Source organism: Cavia porcellus, unplaced genomic scaffold, assembly GCF_034190915.1.
Source record: "Cavia porcellus strain 051 isolate PalLab524CR breed Dunkin Hartley unplaced genomic scaffold, mCavPor4.1 scaffold_25, whole genome shotgun sequence".
NCBI lineage: Eukaryota > Metazoa > Chordata > Mammalia > Rodentia > Caviidae > Cavia > Cavia porcellus.
In genome coordinates this window covers 6591145-6612459 of record NW_026947508.1, presented here as the reverse complement: position 1 = coordinate 6612459, position 21315 = coordinate 6591145, and the positions used below count along the sequence as shown (strand labels likewise).

Here is a 21315-nt window from a genome sequence, read left to right as displayed (position 1 = left end):
GGACAAAGGATTAACAGGCGCTCCTCCCATCCACTGAGTGAATGTTATAGCTACAGTGACTTCGGTGTTAATTTGTGAGAATTGAAAACAGATCTTATCTAGTAAATGACTACTACAAACACACAATATATTCCAAATGGTTTAATTTAACAAGTCAAAACCTTATCATTAAGCACTTGAGATCTTGATACATATTCAAGTTACACATCTAAAAGGTTTCCACTTCGCAAGCAAACATGGTAATGCAGACTTCCTATTTATGAAATCATGTAAAACGGTTCCCACGCACCTTCACCTCCCACCGGTGCCCGAGAATCAACATTTTTCCAGGGGGATTCGCGCGCATGACAGCACCCGCACACGCAGTTACAGTTTTGCTTATCCGACGGTTTGCAGGTGAGTATGTGTGTGAGGCTGACGGATTCTGGACAAGCTCCCAAGGAGGAAAATCGCTGCCCGTCTGTGAGCCTGGTAATGGACACATTCACACAACAGATTCGGCACTGACGGGGGGGGGGGGGGGGGGGGGAGGCGACAGGCGGAGCTTTCGCTGCGGCAGGGAGGCAGGCCCCTACCTCGCGCGCTCGGCTCTCAGGCCAAGTTATTATTCCCGGAGATCACGTTCTCATTACCCCCTTCCGTGTGGAGAGGCTGGGAGGTGCTGACTGCCCTTAGTCATTTGATTATTTCTGACCTTGTAACTAGGCAAGCATAAAAAATTAAATGATTTTTAAAATTATCTCGAACCATGTATACATTTATAAACAGTTCTTCTGTTGAGTTACTTTTCTTCTCTGTAAAAATGCTATTATTAAAACCCAAAGCTAATAACTTCATTATTTCCCTAAGCAATTGTTTTCAATGACATCTAGGTTTTTAAACATTAATGCAATATGCCTTTTAATAGTACTTAAATTTTTTTCTACCCAAATTGGCTCCAACAATAACAGCTGAGAATGATTAAAAAAAAAAAACTAAAAGTAATAATATATTCATTACTCCTGTGCTATTTGGCTTAGTTTTTTTAAACCTATACTTGGCTGAAGTTTGTAAGTTTTAATGCACGTATACTGCCACAACAGGAAACACACATGCTCCATTAATGAGTGTAATTAAGTTTGCAATAAGGACACAGTGACATTTCAGTGTTTGAACCAAAAACCAGGCATGGTGGGACATGCTGATAATCCCTGCACTCAGGAGACTGAGGCAGAAGGATTGATGCAAGTTCAAGCCCAGCCTACATTGTGAATTTAAAGTCAGCCTGAACTATGTAGTGAGAACCTATCACCAAAATACACAAAGAACCAAAACCAGTCCAAAATTACGAATTCCTTAACCTGAAGGGTCCTGGCTACAACTGCAACATTCTCATTTCTGTGTGTGTATGATCAAACGTGAAAGTAACTCTGCAAATCCTCAGGGACCGTCGTTGTAGTTGCTACTTTCCCAGACCTTCATGTAAATAACCCAGTGTCCAGAAGAAAAGTGGTGGCGGTGGGTGCTGTCCATTTGCCTCCGTAAGCGCACCGCCCTGAGCATGAGCATGCCCATCTGCTCTATGTATTAACCTCAAGCTGGGCACTCAAAACTGTTTTGGGCCAAAGTAATTTTTGTGAGATAATTTTCATTCATTTTCTAAAGAGTAAGAAATACCAAATGCATTTATGTGATCTTGAATGATGACACACTTATCTGGATGGAGGCCACCCAATTTAAGGGGTGTAATTTTTGGTTGACTAAATACCCACACCGCCAGAGCAGAATACTTGTGAGAAAAAAAATCATTGAGTGCTGGGCATGGTGGTGCACACTTGTAATCCCAGGAGGTTGAGGAAGGAGGATCCTTTCGAGTTCGAGAAGGGTTACAAAGTGAACTCAAGCCCAGCCCAAACTGAACAGTGAGCCCCTGTCTCAAAAAGAAAAAAAAAAAAAAAAAAAAAAAAAAAAAAAAAAAAAAAAAATCACTGAGCTGTGATCTTTTCTTTTCCCAGTCTGTGGACTATCGAACCTTACTACCAGAGGACGTATATTTGGAGGGCAGAATGCAAAACCTGGTGACTTTCCGTGGCAAGTCCTGCTACTAGGCCAAACTACAGCAGCAGGTGCACTTTTATTTGATGACTGGATCCTAACAGCTGCTCATGCTGTCTATGGGCAAAAAGATGACGCACCCTCCCTGGACATTCGAATGGGCACCCTGCAGAGACTATCACCTCATTACACACGGGCCTGGGCCGAGGCTGTGTTTATCCACGAAGGTTACATTCACAACGCTGGTTTCGACAATGACATAGCACTGATTAAACTGAAGAATAAAGTTGTAATCAACAGCAACATCATGCCAATTTGTCTGCCAAGAAAAGAAGCGGAATCCCTGATGAAGACAAATGACATTGGAACTGCATCTGGATGGGGATTAACCCAAAGAGGTTTTCCTGCTAGAAACCTAATGTTTGTGGACCTGCCCATTGTGGATCACCAAAAATGTACTGCTGTGTACGACAAGCGGCAGCACCCAGGGGGAACAGTGACCGCCAACATGCTGTGCGCTGGCTTAGAAGCCGGGGGCAAGGACAGCTGTGGAGGCGACAGTGGAGGGGCATTAGTGTTTCTAGACAATGAGACACAGAGATGGTTTGTGGGCGGGATTGTGTCCTGGGGCTCCAATACATGCGGGGCAGCAGATCAGTATGGGGTATACACCAAAGTCATTAACTATATTCCCTGGATCAAAGACATAATTAGTAACTTCTAGTTTACATGTCTGAATCAGTAAGTGATTCCTGAATTTTAGAAGAACCTGTGAAAGGTTCAGCGGCAGTGTAACCCAAGAACTATCAACACTGCTCTCCGCCCCCACGTACCCGCGCTGCTCTCCGGGGCGCACGATCACCACCGTGATCCTTGTCTCTCCTCGCCAGTGCAGCCTCACTCGCGAGGCTGCATCGCCGAGTGACCGCTGGCATTTCCGCACACCCACGCTCCACTTTCTGTTCTTCACCGATCTCTAAGAGCGCTTTACACATTACAGCAGTACTACGTGCAGGAATATCTGAGAATTTACTCTGAGGTGGTGGGATTGCAAACATTAATTCCTTAGCTCAGGAATTAGCACACCAATTTCCATGTCAAAAACCAACACTGCCACAGGGCTCAGCGGCATTAGTGCCAGCCTGACAAGCACAAGGTCCCTCAATTCCTGGTACCAAACAACAAAAACAAACAAATGCCACACCTGGGCAAAGTGGCACAAACCTGTAATCCTAGCACTGAAGAGGCAGGAGTCCAAGTTTGAGTTCTACCTTGGACAACCTATCAAGACCCTGTCTCAAAAAAATGTCAGGAAAGAATGCTGGGCACGGTGGTGCCTACCCGTAATCCCAGCACTGAGGCTGAGACAGGAGGATCACAATGAGTTAAAGGCCAGCCTGAGCTACGTAAGGGAGCCCAGGCCAGTCTAGATTCCATGGTGAGACCCTGTCTCCAAAACAAAAACAAAAAAGGAGGGCGACTCCTGGTGTAATCCTCAGACTGCCGACAAATAAAAAATAAAGTAAAAGCAAAGCATTTTTCACTTGTCAAACAGACAAAAGAACATGGACACTGTCAAAGACAATACAAACTTAATAAATGACAACTTGGTAACGTATTTCAAAAAGCTTAAAAGCACCCATAATCTTTGATTTACTAAGCCCAGTGCTAAGAATTTAACTTAGCTGGAAAGATGTTTCTGGGAACTGGACACAGCCTAAAAACTGGTGTTTCAGACTGAAATCTACTATTTTTACATGATAAAATATACTAAAACAAATGGCTTGATTCCCAGTAAGCCCCACAGCAAAACCAAAACCACCTGGTACTATTAGAAACAATCTGGAGATTTCCTTCTGCTTAGTGAGCATGAAGTACTAGGGCAAAGGTAAGCCCAACAGCGGACACGCCCACCCACAGCCACAGGATGCGCAGAGCTCCCGCCCAGCGCAGAGCCACCTCCCCAGCGTGCAACAGCAGGACAGTTCTAAGCACCACACACCAATCAGCTACTCAGGAGCTAACATCCTACTTCTTCCTAATACTATTCATTAGAATCTCACTTGATTTTAGTTGGTTATTAGTCCCTAAAGAGTTTCAACAGTAAACCTTTCATAGAGTTTCAGTCTAAACAGTGTAATTATATATAAAAATTCAATCTAAGTTTTAGGTCTAATTTCTCTTGTGTATATAAAGTACAATTGCTTGAGATTAACTTTTTAAAGGTAACTGTCACACATGAAAAAGAAAGTTTTTTCCAGTAAGACTCCAGACACTAAACTGTGGTGGCAACATAACTTTTTATTCAACTGTGGTTCAAAAAAAAATTTTTTTTAGAATGAATTCATTTAGATGACCAAATAAGACTTTCAAAAACAAATCTTTGCCCAATAGTTTAAATACTTCTAAACTCCAAAATTTTTTAAGGGCAGAATAAGTAGCCATGGGTATGTAGTACCACAACATGTTCATCAAAGCCTTGTGTGACCAATAACTACTTTTAACAAGTGTAAATAAGGGATTAAAACCATGCCATTGACGAGTTAACTTACCCCTGGGCTCCTTGACGGCTTGTCAGTTTAGTCTTTGGAGGTCCCCGAATACCATTTTAAGTGTTACCATGTTACTGCTGCTGAGTAACAGTGCAAGTGCTAAAATGCAAAATTCAGATGGTACAGGGTTTGGAAATCATGCAGATTTAGATGCAGGAAAAAAAAAAATATTAGAACAACTCAAGATCCTTTTACAGAAGAAACTGAATAGCAAAACAATGTGGCAATCACAGGTCAAAAGAATGACTTTGTTTATAAATGTTTAAAACACGCAACTTGCAAAATGACAAACCTATTTACCATAATTTAAGTAGGTAAGGGCATCAGATAAACTACCAACACAAGAGCAGGCACAGCCTTCCAGTTAGAAAACAAACTCCTCAGTTCTCACAGTGGTTACACACATATATATATACAGTACAACAGAGAACCAATTTATTGCTTTTACATCTTAACAACGCATCATGAGTCTGATCTGAGTCCTGCAAGCGAGTTTATCCAACATTACTATACCTCCCCCTTGGAAGGCAAAGCCCACTTAACACTTCTGCAGACAGACGACCCACCCTTCTCGTTCTTAAAGCTATCGGGCTTCTTAATGGACTTCAGGCACAAGGTAATTTGTGGTTTCTTCTACTTTATCCCTATTGCAATTAATTCCACTTTTCAGATCCCAGCAGAAAGATACTTATGGTCCCTTTTTTATTGATATGCTTTGCTACAAAGCATTTGAAAATGATCAACACTGTTTGCCCACTCTTCCAAATGAGAATATTTTTAGAAGGCATGATTTCCCAATGGAGATTCACACAGGCCATGTAAACAGAACATCACCCAAATGCACAGAGGCACTAAGAAAACGCTAGAGGGTACTGCTTACCATTTTACGTGTGGTCACCCAGACTTATTCAAAACTAGATTTAAAAAAAGAAAAAGGAAAAAACTTCACTTTGGACAATGCAAGAACAAATAGCAATTAAGTCTGGGTATCAGGTGTCAATGCATGACAGGTGATGAATCCATTTGACTTGAGACAACTTTTCAAATAAGTTTATTTGAAGCAAAATAAACTACTGCCAAGAAACTTTATGAAAGTTCCATCTCAAAAGGGTCAAAAAAGGGGAATTAACTGCTATGAATTCTTTGCATTCAGGGCTGCAAAACAAAGACACATATTATTTAAATCAGTTTTATTTAAGAATTTCCAACATTGACAACTCTTATAAAAGCATCCAAGCACAGGACACAGAACTGCAGCAAACAGCATTCTTATGGGGAGCTAACAGACATGAGAACTTCCACCCTTCTTTGAGACACCTGAGCTCACTGGTGAACTCTGCTTCCAAGTACTCCTGCAAAGCACATCACAAGCTCAGTCCATGTTCTCAACCCATCAGCTTCAGTTCACGTTACCACACTTACAAGTCAGTAACAGAGGAGAACACACACCATACACATTCACAGCAGTTGACAAAGGGGAGGGAAGTACAAGTATCATTTCACTTAACACATTCAACTAATGTGGGTATCTAAGAACATAACTCAAAGTCTTCCAACAGATGTGGATGTCCCTTGAATGCAAAAACATTCGTACATTATTTGCTATCATTGCTCTCTGCACACTCTCACCAAAGCCACAGGATTGAGAGACACAGCTTGCCAGTTAAAAAATATCCATTATGCACCACCAAGTCTCTGCACGCGCTCTCCTTTCCTCGCTCATACTAGCCTTTCATGCCTCGGCACCACCATCAATCCACACAAGGTTTCAAAAGTTCAAACAGCCTTCTGGTTCCATATCACAGCCTTGCGTTCACAGCGTTGATACGACTCCATGAAATAAAGAGTAGCGGATAAAAATGGGACACCCACCGTCAAAGACGCGGCCCGTGCAGTGTGATGACGAGTTCTTGAATGAGAAAGCATGTAGACAGAAGTAATCCTATGGCGGAATATTTACAGCACTACTTTCAATGAAGTGCTTCTTCCATAAACATTTGAAATGAGATGAACTGCAGAGATTAAATGAAGGCTTCATATTGTACTTTTGTATGTGAGGGGAGACAAGTGCTAAAACAAAACCAAAAGAACCAAACACGGTGACAGCATGATCTCCCAAAAGGAGATTTCCTAAGGAAAAAATCTATATGGTGGGGCTCAAATTAAAAAGGAGAAAGAATGTATTTCTAATCAATGGCTAACACTTTGAACATGCAAAGAATTCACATAACAAGTTCAGGGATAAAATATTACAGGAGAAACCTTTTGATACCAATTGTAGTGTCTTGGTTTACCAATCAGGCAAACAGCAGTTCACTTTCAGCCACCACTCAATATTTCAACCCTTTATGTAACAAAACTTATAAAATTCCTTTAGCTTTTCTTTTCTCTAAAGAAAAATGTCAAAAATACTGCTGAATATACTCCACACTGAACAAACCAATTCTGAAAAGTCTTAGTACATATGTATTTTACAATATACTTACCATGAGTTTAGAAAAATCCCCACCTTTCTGTACCAACTCCCCATAACCCACCGTCTACATTCCCCAGCCCGAAGACTTGGAATCCATGCTTGAGCCAAAGCCTCCATTAAAACCACTGCCTGAGCCTGCATTCGATGCTGACCCCCAGCCAATTGCAGCACCAGAATTAGAACCACTGTAAGAGTTATTCCCGGACCCGAAAGCCTGATTTGGCTCCCTCTGCATGTTGCCTTGACTTTGGTTATTACCCGACGGGCCTGACTGGTTCTGCTGACTGGCCAGCATGCCCATCATACCCCAACTGCTCTGCAGCGCCGCCTGGGCTGCAGCCATCATGGCTGGGTTAATGCTGAAAGCCCCGAAATTCATCCCTCCACCCATGTTGCTACCCTGATTGTTTCCCAGGCCAGCTCCACCCCCTCTGTTTCCAAACCCACCCTGATTCCCAAAGCCACCTGGATTACCACCAAATCTTCCACTTCTTTCTAACTGTCTATTGCTACTGTGCTTAGGTTCAGCATTGGATATGTGCACGCTGATTCCTTTAATGATCAAGTCCTCTCCACAAAGAGATTGGGCAACCTGCAAGAAATAAGGGTGTAAACAAAAGGTTAAACCACTGATTGATGTACTAAAATAGCAACAAGACCTAGCGTTTAAGCATAATTTGGAGGAAAAATAAAGCAGTGAATGCTCATTTCATTTAAACTTCCAACATGACCGTTAGCTTTGGTAACATTAACAGTAAAACTTCTGTTCCTTTTCTAAAGATCCGTGACACTCCAAAAGCCTCATCCTGAAAAACATGTATCAAGAGTACCCCACAAATACGGGCCCACATACCCTGTACCTTACAAGGTCAGAAAACTTAGCCAAAAAAGGAAAGAATACTTAGCCAAAATGACAAGGTTTGAAAAGCTGGATGGGAAAAGTTCAAGAGAAACTGCCTAATTAGCTGAGACAAATGACTAAGAAAAATACCTGATCGTCTGCAAAGGTAACAAAGGCAAAAGCCCTGAACGGCTTGGGGATGAAGACATCCACCACCTCTCCGTACTGACTGAAGAACTGCCGCAGCTCATCAGCAGTCATGTCGTCCGTACAACGCCCAACGAACACCTTTCTGCTCCTCAAAGGCTCATCGGGGCTTTGCTGATCACGCCAAAAGGAAGGAGAAACATCGGAAATTATGAACAACACAAACAGCATCACGGGAGGGAGTCCCTGAATCTATCACGTACAGTGGGTGAATCACTAAGAAGCACGCATACTCTTATCTGTACTTCTCTATCTTGTAGGCCTTTAATAAAGAAGTTTTAAATTTCAGAAGCATTCTAAAGAAGGGCACGGTGACACATCCCTGTAATCCTTACTCAGGAGGCCACGGCAGGAGGATCCAGCAGACAAACTCACTGAGGTACTATGACATGTTTGTGTGTGGGGTGGCACCACGAGGGATGTAGCTTAGCGCTCCCAGGTTCAATCCCTAGTACAGGGTGTACACTTTCTTTAGATCAAAAAGACTAAAAAGTTCTCCAGATTCAAGCACGGTGAGGCTCCAACTAAGCAAGTCTTATCTGCCTCCTTGGAACAAGTTAGGCCTTTATTTACAACAGGCCTTTTTGGTGAGTGCGTATTAAGAGGTTAAAACCAAGGTATGCTAAGCTAAACCCTCATTCCTGTTTAAAAACTTATTTTGTAACAGAGTCTTGCTAAATCAGTCACCATGTAGCCCAGGCTGGGTTTGAACTGTGATTTTCTTTCTTTCTTTCTTTTTTATTGGTACCGGGGATCAAACTCACAACGGCCTGCTTGCCAGGCAGGTGCTTATGCCGCTGAGCTAAATCCCCAGCCCCCTGAACTGTGATTTTCTTCAGTCTCCTAGTGGGCTGAGATTATAGGCATGTGCCACCGTGCCTGGTTGGAATTAACGGATTGTGATCACCTTTTTGTTCTAACAGATAACTGTGGAACAAACTGTGAACAGAAATAAAGGAATGCAAGGAAGTTTGGGTGGGTGGCGGTGGCTGAAGTGGTAGTGCACTAGATAGTGTGCAAAAGTTCAACCACAAGCACTGCAAGAAACAAAACACCCGAGTTTTAGTTTGGGAGAGTAAGAAACTAAATATTTCAAATCAACATAAAATATTCAGCACGCAGTAAGGCCCTAGAAAAACAAATCAAAGGCTTCACAAATACATTATGCCACTGTGCTTCCTAAGTGTTATGTTTTATTTTAGTATCTCCTAAGAAGTTTGTCAGCAAAATTTCCACAGTATAAAAAGGAACAACGTACCTTAGAATTAGGAAGTTTACAGTCACACCATCGCCCATCTATCATATGTCGTTGTGACATGACTTTCACCTGGGTTTCATATTCCGTAAAACGAACAAAGCCAAACCCTTTTGAATGACCGGTTTTAAGATCTTTCTTGACCTGTAAGACATGAATAAAATTACTCTACTAACACTACACACATCACAAATCAATTTCCTGACATAGAATTGGAAAGGCTTCAACTGCATACAGCAACTGAATAGAACTTTAGTATTCAAGGAAAAACAACAGGAGGCACCCAGAGTGGTAATCACAGCACTTCCTACACCCAGTCTTACACCACCCGAGCCACTGTAAGACCCTGACAAAAAAAAGCACCCAGTGGAAATCTAGATCACATTTACAGTAGTGATATATTAAGCCGACTTATAAAAGGTGACGCCTTCTCTTAAGCCTGCATGCGATAATCTTATCTTTCAACCTCAGTGTTTATGCAGTCAAACCGACTTTCCAGTATTCTCTCCAAATACTGTGCAACAACCATTCCAACTCCTCTCCTGAACACGGAGGACAGGCTCAATGAAGTCATGGAAGGCTCGGTGCTTACTCACGGGCAGGCACAACTGCTATGACGTAAAATTTACCTGCACCATAAGGACTTCTCCGAAGGTACTAAAATATTCTTTTAGATCTTGCTCAGTAGTTTTCCATGGAAGACCCAACACTATCAAATCTGATGTTTTCTGGACTGCTCTTTTCACTTTAACCGCTGATGAAGCATCTGTCTCATCCATTTTCCTTTTGTTATCTAAACAAAATGAGCACGAGTCTTTTAATATCTTCATTTATTACTCCTTTAAAAACATTATTCCCTACATTTAGAAACGAGAAGCGGAGACTCTTGAGAACAGGCACTAACTTGGCAAGGAGCCACGATACCTCACAAGAACACAACGAAGGCCTGAGTGCCCCACGTATTTTCTGGTGCAGTTTTGGATTTCCAATTCCGGCTCTGTAACCTCTGACATTATAGTCAACTGTGTCCCTTCTCCAGAGGAGAAGAAATTTTTCATCTGGGCATGGTGGCACACGCTTGCAGTCTGTTACTTAAGAGGTGAAGGCAGGAGCACTGCCACACTTGACATCAAACTAGTAACTTAGACATCTGAAAAAATGCAGGCTTAGGACGTAGCTCAGTGGTAGAGTACCCTCGGGTTTGCCCTCGTTACCCATCTCACAAAAACGACATTTTAGTACAGTAGCCATTAAACATAACTGCTTAATTATTGGAATGCTCTTGTATAACTTAAAGACTACCCACAATTTTTATTTGTGACACACGGATTTAAGGGTGATACAAATTTTTTCCCCAAATTTTCAATAATAAACACATTATTTTTGTAAGAATACTTGCTTAGTGTTCCCAATGCTCTAGGTTCCATATTACCATAGGACCAGAAAAAAAAATCTTAAAAATTGGAGTATGTCGCTGTATCCAATCATAGTGGCGCAGAGGATGAGAGATTACTCGGAATCAAAGTCCAGTCCAAACTCCAAGAGGCCCAGAGGGGCTGTCCTGCCAAGGCTCCTCAGGGCGAGAAAGCCTCAGGAAGCAGCCCACAGCTGAGGAACCCCTGGTCTTTTATTCTTAACTCAAGGTGTAAGAGGAAACACATCTGTACAGGCACTCATGTCAGGGGATGGGCAGTGTGCTATGTGACGCATTTTGACCTAATCTGAGCGAGCCATCTGGACAGCAGAGAACAGGGGCTGGAGCGAGCGGATCTAAGGAGAGCCCGTTTCTGACCCTGCCCGGCCGCTGCCCCGCAGGCCAGCTGTAAACTTTAGCCGTGCATCTCAGGAACTGTGTGCTGTGGCCCTAGGGAGTCTCTTCCTCTCTGCAATCAGATCAACTAACTACTTCTCCAGCCAGAGTCGTCCCATAATTTCCCGTTTTTGTTTTTGTCCAGACTGAACAGAAAGCAGAGTACAGGGTGAGGGATATTGAGCTGGGTATAGGAAGATCATCATGGCTTCTGCATGGAAGGTCCATTGAACAGCTTACAGAGCACACTCTCAGGGCTGCAAGAAAGAGCAGAAAAAAAATCATTCCACTAAGTGTCAGAATCTAAATGTACTTGTATAGTAGCACAGGTCTGCCATCTTAGTACGCAGGAGGCTGAACCAGGAGGACTGCCACGAACTTGAGGCCAACCTGGACTATACAGGATTTCAAGGCCGGCCTGAACTACAGTTAAGACCCTAAAAATCCAAAAGAATTCAATTGCAAAGGTTGAGACCAAGAGCATTTCCCCATCTAGATTTGTATGAAAAGCACCATGGAGAAGGAGAAGGCTCTGGACCTCCTCCCAAGGTTTAGAATGACTGAAACGAATAGACCAACGCTCACTGAGCAACACCTGGTATCACAACTACTGTGCCCACTGGGCTGTTGACAGCTGCCTCAAAGGTGCCAAGTCTTCACAGGATCTCTTCTCAATGTTAGTTTGGGTCAGTAATTCTGAGGTAATGTTCTGGGGCCAATGCAGTAGCCACTATGAGAGCTGCAATCAAAATACTCAGAAAGTATTTTTATCCAGCACATTCAAGTGTTAAGGTGATTTGTTTGAGAGTGGAATTTCTCACTTGAGTGACTGGCAGGGAGCCACGCTCTGTCTCGCTGTCTTGAATACCACAATATGTGTAACATTCAGTTGAGAAGTATTTGTAACGAGGAATCAACCAGGTGGCATGTGGGGGGGAGGGGATTCAGGGACTGTTTTGGTGGTTAAAGCAGCTATATTCAATTATCCTGGGTCTCCGATTGGCAAGAGCTAAAATGCATGGACATGAAGTACAGAGAGGACACGCTCAGAGGCACCATGAGCAATCCATGTGAGTGCTACTCACTTGCTAATAGTGGCTAATTTGGACAGTTCGAGGCAAGATGAGAATGGCTAGGCATGCTAGGATTTCACAGGGAAAAGGTAGGGCACCCGATGAGAGGTATGGTAGGAGTCCAGTAAGCCCAACACTAGAGGAAGGTGGCTGCCACCATAAATAAAAGGCAAAGCATAATTCCAGGCTGAATTAGACTCCAATGCCATCAAATTATAAGGTCCCCAATTTTCTAGTTAGAAGCAAGACAAATAATGGAGAAATCCATGTCAATGTTTAGTCTACTCCGTCTAGGCCATCTCTTACTGGCACCCACAGACGAGAATACACAGGGACGCTGGAAGGTGTCTACCAGACAGAGGACTTAGGGGGTACTCATAAAGACCCTCTTAGTGTGGCTCAGCACAATAAAAATATGATTCATATACCACGTGGGACAAGAGGGCACACAGTAAGAACTAATAGTGACATCAAAGAACAGACAGAGGGGGAAACCTTCATCCAAAAAAGTACCATTCACGTGGTAGTAAATGCAGGTCACTTAGAGTCTGCAGACTGGCCACAATCCCTACCAAAATCCCTTAGAGGGCCAGGAGGATGTGGTACTCTCAGAAATCAGGGGAGCCTTGGGTCTTCTCCAGTGACATCAAGCACAGGAGGTGTAGGCATATGTGCCTGACACACCATGCCACTGCCTTTCAGTGTACAGCTAAGCAGAATCAGAATAAAAAGGACCCCTTTTACCTTTGCCAACTTAGAGTTATAGGTGACTTGTGCTATCATTGCCAGAAAGAAGTTTTCTAGCGTGTGAGGTGCGCCAGTGCTCTGCAGGATTTGTTCAGCTTGAGCAGTGAGCTGTTTAATCTCTCCCCAGGTGGGTCCTGATGCTCGTGTGGTGGATGGTAGCACACTGTTTTTCCTTCTCTTGTTGCCTGTTCCCAGAGTGGAGGCGCCATCTTCTGCAGCTTGGGGATGAGGCTGCTTGCCAGCCGGTCCCACATAATACAGAGGAACAGTCTTTTCGGGAACCTGGGAAGGGCCTGTGGGTGACAAAACAGATGCATATCCCCTCCCCCGGGTCCATAATTCTGCTGGGCCCAGCCACTGTGCTCCCAACAATGGGGCAGGGTAAAGGACCAATTGCTTTGCTGTCTTTACTGAGTATGAAACGTTTTTCATTACTGTGGTGTTGTTGGAATCACTATTTAAAACATTTAAAGTAAACAGTGATTTACATACTTGTTTTTGTGAGGGAAGTTTCTCCATCATATTCTCCCTTTTGTCTTAATAATCGAATCTTAAGGAACTCATTAGGCTATCCTGTCACTGTCTGACCTGAAGGACTATGAGGCATATCCGACATGTTTACTATGCCATGTTTACTATGCCAGAGTTGAAAGTCTCAACAGTTAGAAGGCCACTACGTTTTACTTTGTGAGGGTGATCCCATGTTAGAAAAGCGTAAAAGTCATTGGCATTTAACGTGCTTCACCCAACTGTAAAGAAGCATCAATGTATTCCTCAGGTCATGAATGGTTCTGTTCACAAACAAAAGTATTTGACAAAATTTTGCTACCATTCACAAACTCCACATCAGGTGACAAACACATACTGACCATCTTCTCCAAAACTGTAAAACAAATCAAGTTCATGCACTGGAGTACGTATGCCAAAAATACCATAGTTGAATTATACCCATTTGCCAAATTTCATTGGTTTTTAAACCACAGGGATCACATCTACTTGAGGAGCAGATCATTTCTGACAGTAGGAAGGTGACATTAATTTCTTGGGCCTGTTTATGTACAAGATTAAAGGAACAAATACGCACTTTAGCCCTTTGGTAAGAAAAAAATTGGTGTGAAGCAAGAGCCTCCTCTAAAGAGGTGGGAAACCACCAGTGCCAGCATGAGTGCTGCCCTGCAGGGAGGTTACAGTGCAAGCATGTGAATGACCTAAGAGGGTGTTGCACAGTATCTGAACATGTGAAGAGGATTTCACCATTAGCATTATGAAAAAGGGCAGCTTCAATAACCTGCAAGCTCCCTACAACAGAAGGGAGTCAGCAATGATATCAGGACAATGTGGGAGTACCGGAAAGCAGCAGGGCAGTGGCAAGTTCCCACTCTGTTGTGGAGGAATGCTGGGACAGTAAGGAAATGTCTCCCAGAACAGTGTCCTTTCCATACAAACTCACCCCTGCTGGACTGACCCACGCTACCCAAGATGACCATGAGTGCCTGCAGCATCAGCGTGGAGGATAGGGCAGAAGGTAGTGACTTTATTGTGAGGAAAAGACAATTCTGAGAAGCTCTGCTGCCAAAATGACCCACATGATTTCAGATTACTGAAGGACAGCATAAAAACATGTTTCAGTGAAACCTAACAACCATTATCAAAGTGGTTTGATCAATGTGTAGATCAGTGTCTCCTCTTGTAAGGCAAAGAACTCTTTATATTCAAATTGTGTACAAGGTTTCTTTTTAGGATGGTGAGGTTGAAAAACCCACTCCAAAATTCTGAAAGATGGGCAGAATTGGTCTGAGCACAACAGGACTATGAGGTTTCAGATGAACAGTTTTATTCAGGTCTATCTGAATTAAGCTGTCCAAGGTGAAGCCAAGCCTCAATTTGTGCCAGTTTTTGAATGTTTAGCTTGAGGTAGCAGTGTACTGGAGAAGATCAGGGTTCTCCTTTGAGGTGTCAAACAAGTTCTGTAAGCTGTAAGTGGGAGTCCCCACAGAGGGGCAAAGCTAGGAGCTCCTGTAAAGAATTTAGAGTGAGACCCTGTCTCCAAAAAAAGGGGGTAGGGGTTGGAATTAAAGTTTAGAAGACATGTTAAAGGATAATCATAAAGGCCAAATAGTTCTTTGGTTTGTAAGATAATCAAGGTATTTCTAAGGGATAGTTTTTTAAAAAGCTTTTCGGGGGCTACTTGTAACCCTGCAGCCTGAGTATGAGTAAAAAGTTAAGAAAGAACAGTTGAGTCTGGTTTGTGCAAGCAAAATATCATCTAGGCAATGATGTAAGACCATCCGGGAATATCATGAGGGTTTAGAACACAATCTATGAAATCCTGACATATCCTAGGGATATATATCATGTTTTGGGGTAGAATTTTTCATTGCTATTTTGGAGAAGGGCTCTTGAATAATAGGGAGACAGAAGGTACATTTTTCTATCTTCGTTATGGAGAGAAATAATCTTTACAATCTACAATTATGGTTAAGTTTGAGAGATAAGAGCAGGGTTAGCGATTCCAGGTTGTAGGGCTCCCACAGGGATTATGTGGGCATTCACTTGACAGAGGTCATGCACAAACCTCTATGTTTGATATTTTTGGTATGTAAAAAACTGGCATGTTCCAAGGGATACAGAAGGGCTCAATATGGTCAGCATGTAGCTGTGTTTTCACTAATATACAAGCTTAAATTTCTCCTCTTTTAGAGGCCACTGCCTCACCCAAACAGATGACCCTGGAACCCGCTGGAGCTTGACAGGTAGGAGTATGGCACTGGCTGTTAAGGTAAATTTGGTTTAGAGATACTGATGTATATATTTCACTGGGAAAGCAGATCCCTTCCCCAAAGGGTTATAGGCAAATCAAGAATGAAAGGGTCTATAATTGCATTTTGTCTCTTCAGGCTGATGCAAATTAAAGGCAAACACGCGCTGGTATAGTGTTTTTGAATGCCAAGCCCCAAAATGAAACCATTGGCCAGGCTTTTGGCCAGTCTGCTTGCAAAGATAGGACCATCAGCTCCGGAAGATGGTTTAGTAGCTCAAAAGACTTCTATACCACCCAATCCATATTTTCCTAGTTCTGTACTGTGAAAATCAGAAGAAAAAGAAGTTGTTGAACAAGCTGGGTTCCTTTGGGGAGAATGTGATATCCTAAACTTGCTTCAGTTTCATTTGTCCATACACTCTGAATCAATTAAACCAGAAATAACTTGGACTCGCTTGCTATAATAACTGGATCTGCCATGATCAGACCCACAGGCCTGATGACAAAGGCCCTTAAATGTCACTGGCTAAGACTGACTCTGCCAGCCTCATTTAACATCACATCCTCCACTAGGGTGAGAGCAAGCCTGGCACTACCAGTGCTACTCACTTTTGGCTTTGTGACGTGTCTTTTAACGGGGCTGTGGTGGCTTTGGGTCAGCTTCCATCTCCAGGTGTAAACACTCTATGACTGGCTTCCTGCTTGCATAGGGGTGCTGAAAGTGTGCCCTTTTCCCCATTTCTTAAGAAGGGTTATCCATCTATGTTACATTTAGAGGGACACTGATTAGCCAAATGATTTCCTTTTCTACATTCTGGACTTCATTTTGGCTTTGCTTCTCTGTTTCTACAATGCTTTTGTAGTTTTTTTTTCCTTTCTACAATGCTTTTGAAAGTGACCCTTGTTGCCAAAGTTACAACATTTCTGGGGCTGCAAAGTAATGGCAAGAACTTGGGCTTTATAGGATTCCATCCCTACATTCTGACAAGCCCTAACCATTTCCACAATATTTAAACATTTTCCCTTTAAGAGAAGCCAAAACCTTTTGACAATCTGCATAGCTAACTGGAGAGGAAGCACATCTGTGGCTTGAGGATTATCAACCTTTCGCACAATGGTGTTCTATAAATGATTTATAGAATCCATATAAACTCCAATGGGTCCTTATCTAATAGCACCAAGAATCTTGTGGGGGATTAAATCTGGGCCTTCTGCTCATGCCTTAAGGGCAACACAACCCGAGGAAAGATCTAAGCATTCATTTGTGACTGAGCCTGAAGGTCGGCACAGGTGCCCGCCCTTGAGCGGGGAATTTGAACTCCGATGGGTACACTGGTGTTTAAATTATCAATAGAAAAAAAAAAAAAAAAATAAATAAATTATCAATAGACAAGGTATGTGCCATATCCCTGCATTCCTGTAACCAAATGCTGAACTGAGTGATAGTGAGCAAAATTCATCAGAAATCTCCAATCTCAAGGTCATTTCATAGCTGTGGTCAACTGATTCTGGGATCCACTTTGTAAAAGGGCTCTGCAAGCCATTCACAGCAATACTGTTTCTAAACTCCTCAAACAATAGGTAGGGGTGATGCTCATGGTGAGGATCCCTAGCCCCTAACAGTGGTTATGCTCCTTCCTCCCCATCAGCATTAGGTCTCTTTTAGGAATTTCTCCATAGAGGATCTAAAATGAAAAAGGAGGGCCCCCATGACAGGAGGAAGTGGAAGAGCAAATGAGGCTCCCAAAGGGGGCAAAGGAGGTAACAGCACTGCCTTTTCTTCTTTGGAATTTGGCCCATGATAGTAACACAAGTTAGACAACAAAGCCAAAAGTTAAGGAAAAAAAGAAAAAAAGAGTACAGAGAGACACTACCCCACTCAGCCACTGGACGGCTGCAGCCTGAGTTGAAAAAACCTGGCCTCTGACCTTGCCGCGGACTGCCAGGCTCTTCCGTGGCCAGGTCCCCTTACCAGGATGAAGAGTCAGACACCCTTGTTCCTTTTCCAGGCTTTAGGAGGTCAGTCCTCTATGCTGAGCTTCACTAAAGACCTACCAGGGGGCACCAACTTGTTGCTGTACAGGACTGTGGCAGCACAGGGAATGAGAGATTACTCGGAATCGAAGTCCAGTCCAAACTCCAAGAGGCCCAGAGGGGCTGTCCTGCCAAGGCTCCTCAGGGCGAGAAAGCCTCAGGAAGCAGCCCACAGCTGAGGAACCCCTGGTCTTTTATTCTTAACTCAAGGTGTAAGAGGAAACACATCTGTACAGGCACTCATGTCAGGGGACGGGCAGTGTGCTATGTGACGCATTTTGACCTAATCTGAGCGAGCCATCTGGACAGCAGAGAACAGGGGCTGGAGCGAGCGGATCTAAGGAGAGCCCGTTTCTGACCCTGCCCGGCCGCTGCCCCGCAGGCCAGCTGTAAACTTTAGCCATGCATTTCAGGAACTGTGTGCTGTGGCCCTAGGGAGTCTCTTCCTCTCTGCAATCAGATCAACTAACTACTTCTCCAGCCAGAGTCACCTCATAGGGATAAATATTAATCTATAGCCAATGGTTTAAGAAATAGCACATGGAAGCCAGGCAGAGGGAGGTGCACATCAATAAACTGTGAGGAGGAAGATTAAGATAGGACCTTCTAGTTGAAGGTCAGCTTAGGCTACATAGTTCAAGGCCAGCCTGAACTACACAGCTAGACTGTCTCAAAAACAAGCAAGCAAGCAAGCAAAGCAAAAATAAAACAATATAAGCCCATCCCAGGAAAACTGGTAATAGGGAGATGCTGTCTTGAAAAACAGACAAAATTAAACCTTCATGGTCTTTTCTTAGACTTAGCATGTCAACAGTAACAGGCAGCACAGAAGCAAAGATTGGATGGGGCAGAACAAGGAAGGACGCTCAGCCACTTACTGAAAGCCAGCTGCAGCACAGATCGGGGAAAATTAGAAAGAAAGTTATGCCCCTTCCTATGAGCCAGATGGATCATAGATTGGGGAGAATAAAGAAGCAAACTAAGGCTGGGCGTGGTGGCTCAGCCTGTAATCCCAGCACTCAGGAGGCTGAGGCAGGAGAATTGTTGCGAGTTCAAGACCAGCCTGGGCTACAAAGTGAACTCAAGGCCAGCCTGAACTGCATAGAGACCCTGTCTCAAAAAAGACAAAAAAAAAAGGCAAGCTCACCTGTGAGCCAGCCGAGGCACAGATGGAGGAGAACAAGGAAGGAAACTAAGTAGCACAGCCCCTAGCCCCACCCAGCAATCAACTGATTGCAAGGAACTGTATTATTCAATTGACTTTACAAACCTAAGGTTGAGCAACTATTTAAAGGACAACAATATACAATAAAATAACTACTACAGATTTCCTACTGTCTTAAAAAAAAAAAAAAGAGGCAGCACAAAAAGAGCAAAACATTAAAATTTTAACAAGAATTATACTACTGAAGATTTTTTTTGACAGTGCGTCACACATGCTACGCAAATGCTCTACCACTGAGCCACATTCCCAGCCTTCTACACTACTGAGGACTTGGGGTACCATCGTGTTCATTTTAAGAGAAAAAAGTTGTTAATTAGTGACTAAGACTGCAAGGACACTGCAAGGAAATCAATATAGTGGGACACTCCAAAACAATCTATTTACAGACTGATATAAGCACAAGGCATTCTTAGTGATTTCCTAAATTTGATATTAATTTGGCAATGTTTGTTGAGATAATTTATTCAATACATACATTTCTCTTTAAAACTTTCAACTTCCATCAACTGGGAACCACTAGGTTGTCTTGTGAACAGTCTAACATTAAAGTTCACGGAATTACTTGGGTAGTAGGAGCTATTCTGCCTTGAAACGAGGCCATGAACTATGACACAAACCCAACCATACACACCTTTACCACAAAGCCAAATAATAACAAACCTTTGGGATAGTTGACAACATATACCAGATTTCCCCAGCCGGCATCTGGGGCATGTAGAATTCCTTCCACTAGGCGGACGCCCCTCATGCACTGAGACACTGGATTCCTGTAGCGCAGCCCACATGCCCCTGGAAACTGGGCTGTAACTGTGGACAGCAGCACTGTTCCATCATCTTCTGATGGTATTTCAATGGGTTCATCATTCTCATCTTCTGTTACCCGAATATATTCAGACATCTTTTATCTTCTCCTGAAGAGAAAGTGATGAATAATTAACAGGCATGTCAAAGTAACTGTCTCCTTTAAGTCACCTGATAATTTCAGAGAAAAAATGTAAATGTTTTGCACTGGTTACAATACATAATAATTACAGTCTTGGGGAGCTGGTATGTATCACATCCTGACCATTTTTACTTCCCTTTCTTCACTCATTCTTCCCTCTCCTCATCCAAGATCAGAAAAAAAATTCTTGCCATCTGAATTCTTACATTTTTTGGTCTCTGAAAAAGGAAGAGTCCAAGGCAAAGGATACTGATTTCTTAATCAAAAGTGACGTCTCACTAAGTTCACTCATTCAACACGTATTTACTGAGGGCTTTAATGCTGTCAACCGTAACCAAATCTCCCTGGGCACTCTGGTTACCACGTCCAAAAAAACCATAGCAAACAAGCAACCCTTTAATTCCAACCACAAAAGTAAATAATCCCGAGCAGCAGGGAAACCCTAACCTGGTCACAGACTGTGACTGGGTCTATCTAGATCTCTTTAAGGAAGAGCAGGGAATAAACTCGGTTAAATTAATGTAAACATTATACGCCACGCCTTTAGGTTAATCGTATGAACAGGAATGAAAACTGGCATTGGGGAATTGGAGGAGGATGGGAAGGGGCCGTAAAAAAAAGAAAAAAAAAAGAAGTTGTGGTATGTACATGAAACCACTCCCCAAAACGAGTGCAAATTGCATCTGCAAACATGCACTAGTAATATAAAAAGTACACGAGTAGAAAGAGGAACAGGGAGCCAAGAGAAGAGGGGCACTTCCTCATTTGGGGCCGCCGGACAGCGGCCACAGGTCCCCGCGAAGGGGACCGCCACCTCCCAGCAGCCCGTGCGCGACCGCCGAGGGAGGAGTTCTCAGGGCGGCCCGGGGCAGCGCCGAGGGGCCAGGGCCCGACTGGGCGCGCTCTGCTTGGGATGCGAAGTCCGCAAGGCAGAAGCGCGGCCGGGCCCCGAGCCTCCACGACCCCGCGCCCCCGCTCCAGCGCCGGCCGCCGCCCCGCGCCTAGCCCCAGCAACGCCGCCGCGCGAGCCAGGCCGGACTCCAAGGCTCCCTTACCCGGGCGGAGGCCGAAGCCGCTCCGTCTGCCTTAGGCTGTCCCCAGTGCGAGAACCGACGCACCTAGGGCGTCTCAGTGAGGAGCGCCCGCGACTCACCCTCTAGGCTGCTGCTAAAAAGCGCGACAGGGAAACGGTAGCACTGAGGGATCTCAGAACAGCCCTGGTGCCACTTCGTTCCCACAAAATGGCGCTAGGGCCGCCTCTTCCCCCCGCCTGCCGTCGTCCCCTACCACTGGTTTCCCATCCAGAGGGGGAGGCCGCCGCGCAGAGGAACAGGGACCGTCTCCTCAATCTGTGAAG

General features: G+C 43.8%; 2 protein-coding genes across 11 annotated transcripts in view; one reads left to right on the top strand and one right to left on the bottom strand.

Moving 5' to 3' along the window:
- Masp2 (MBL associated serine protease 2) overlaps positions 1 to 2758 on the top strand; it is an 11627-nt gene extending 8869 nt beyond the window's left edge. The window contains exons 8-9 of one of the 2 annotated variants that reach the window (XR_010042926.1): positions 397 to 471; positions 1995 to 2105. Coding sequence is in view for 1 of the 2 variants with exons in the window: in XM_003471207.5 (XP_003471255.2) it covers positions 397 to 471; positions 1995 to 2758 (839 nt within the window). In the remaining variant the exon portion in view is untranslated. Of the gene's footprint in view, positions 1 to 396; positions 472 to 1994 lie in introns of both variants that reach the window. The other variant, XM_003471207.5, reaches the window with a different exon arrangement.
- Positions 127 to 21315, bottom strand: Tardbp (TAR DNA binding protein). 9 transcript variants are annotated; one of them, XR_010042930.1, is made up of 8 exons: positions 21014 to 21218; positions 19676 to 19926; positions 9995 to 10158; positions 9369 to 9509; positions 8054 to 8224; positions 7510 to 7654; positions 6459 to 6598; positions 127 to 5741 (listed from the first exon to the last, which is right to left on the bottom strand). XR_010042930.1 is itself a non-coding variant. In XM_063235509.1 (7 exons), exons 2-7 carry the CDS (start codon positions 19911 to 19913, stop codon positions 6543 to 6545), a joined length of 915 nt encoding a protein of 304 aa, XP_063091579.1. In that variant the 5' UTR covers positions 19914 to 19926; positions 21014 to 21218; the 3' UTR covers positions 5762 to 6542. The 9 variants fall into 9 exon arrangements, 4 of the variants coding, with proteins under 4 accessions (XP_063091579.1, XP_013009344.1, XP_063091580.1 ...); XR_010042932.1 differs by having other exon boundaries at positions 7528 to 7654; XR_010042933.1 differs by having other exon boundaries at positions 7537 to 7654.

Bases quoted from the DNA above. Each gene is read 5' to 3' on its own strand.
- Tardbp (XM_003471434.5), bottom strand. From the start codon at position 19,913: ATGTCTGAATATATTCGGGTAACAGAAGATGAGAATGATGAACCCATT. The intron at 10,159-19,675 runs GTTTGTTATTAT...CATTTTGTTTAG, and splicing joins TGTTGTCAACTATCCCAAAG to ATAACAAAAGGAAAATGGAT. The intron at 9,510-9,994 runs GTAAATTTTACG...CATGTCTTACAG, and splicing joins GAGAAGTCCTTATGGTGCAG to GTCAAGAAAGATCTTAAAAC.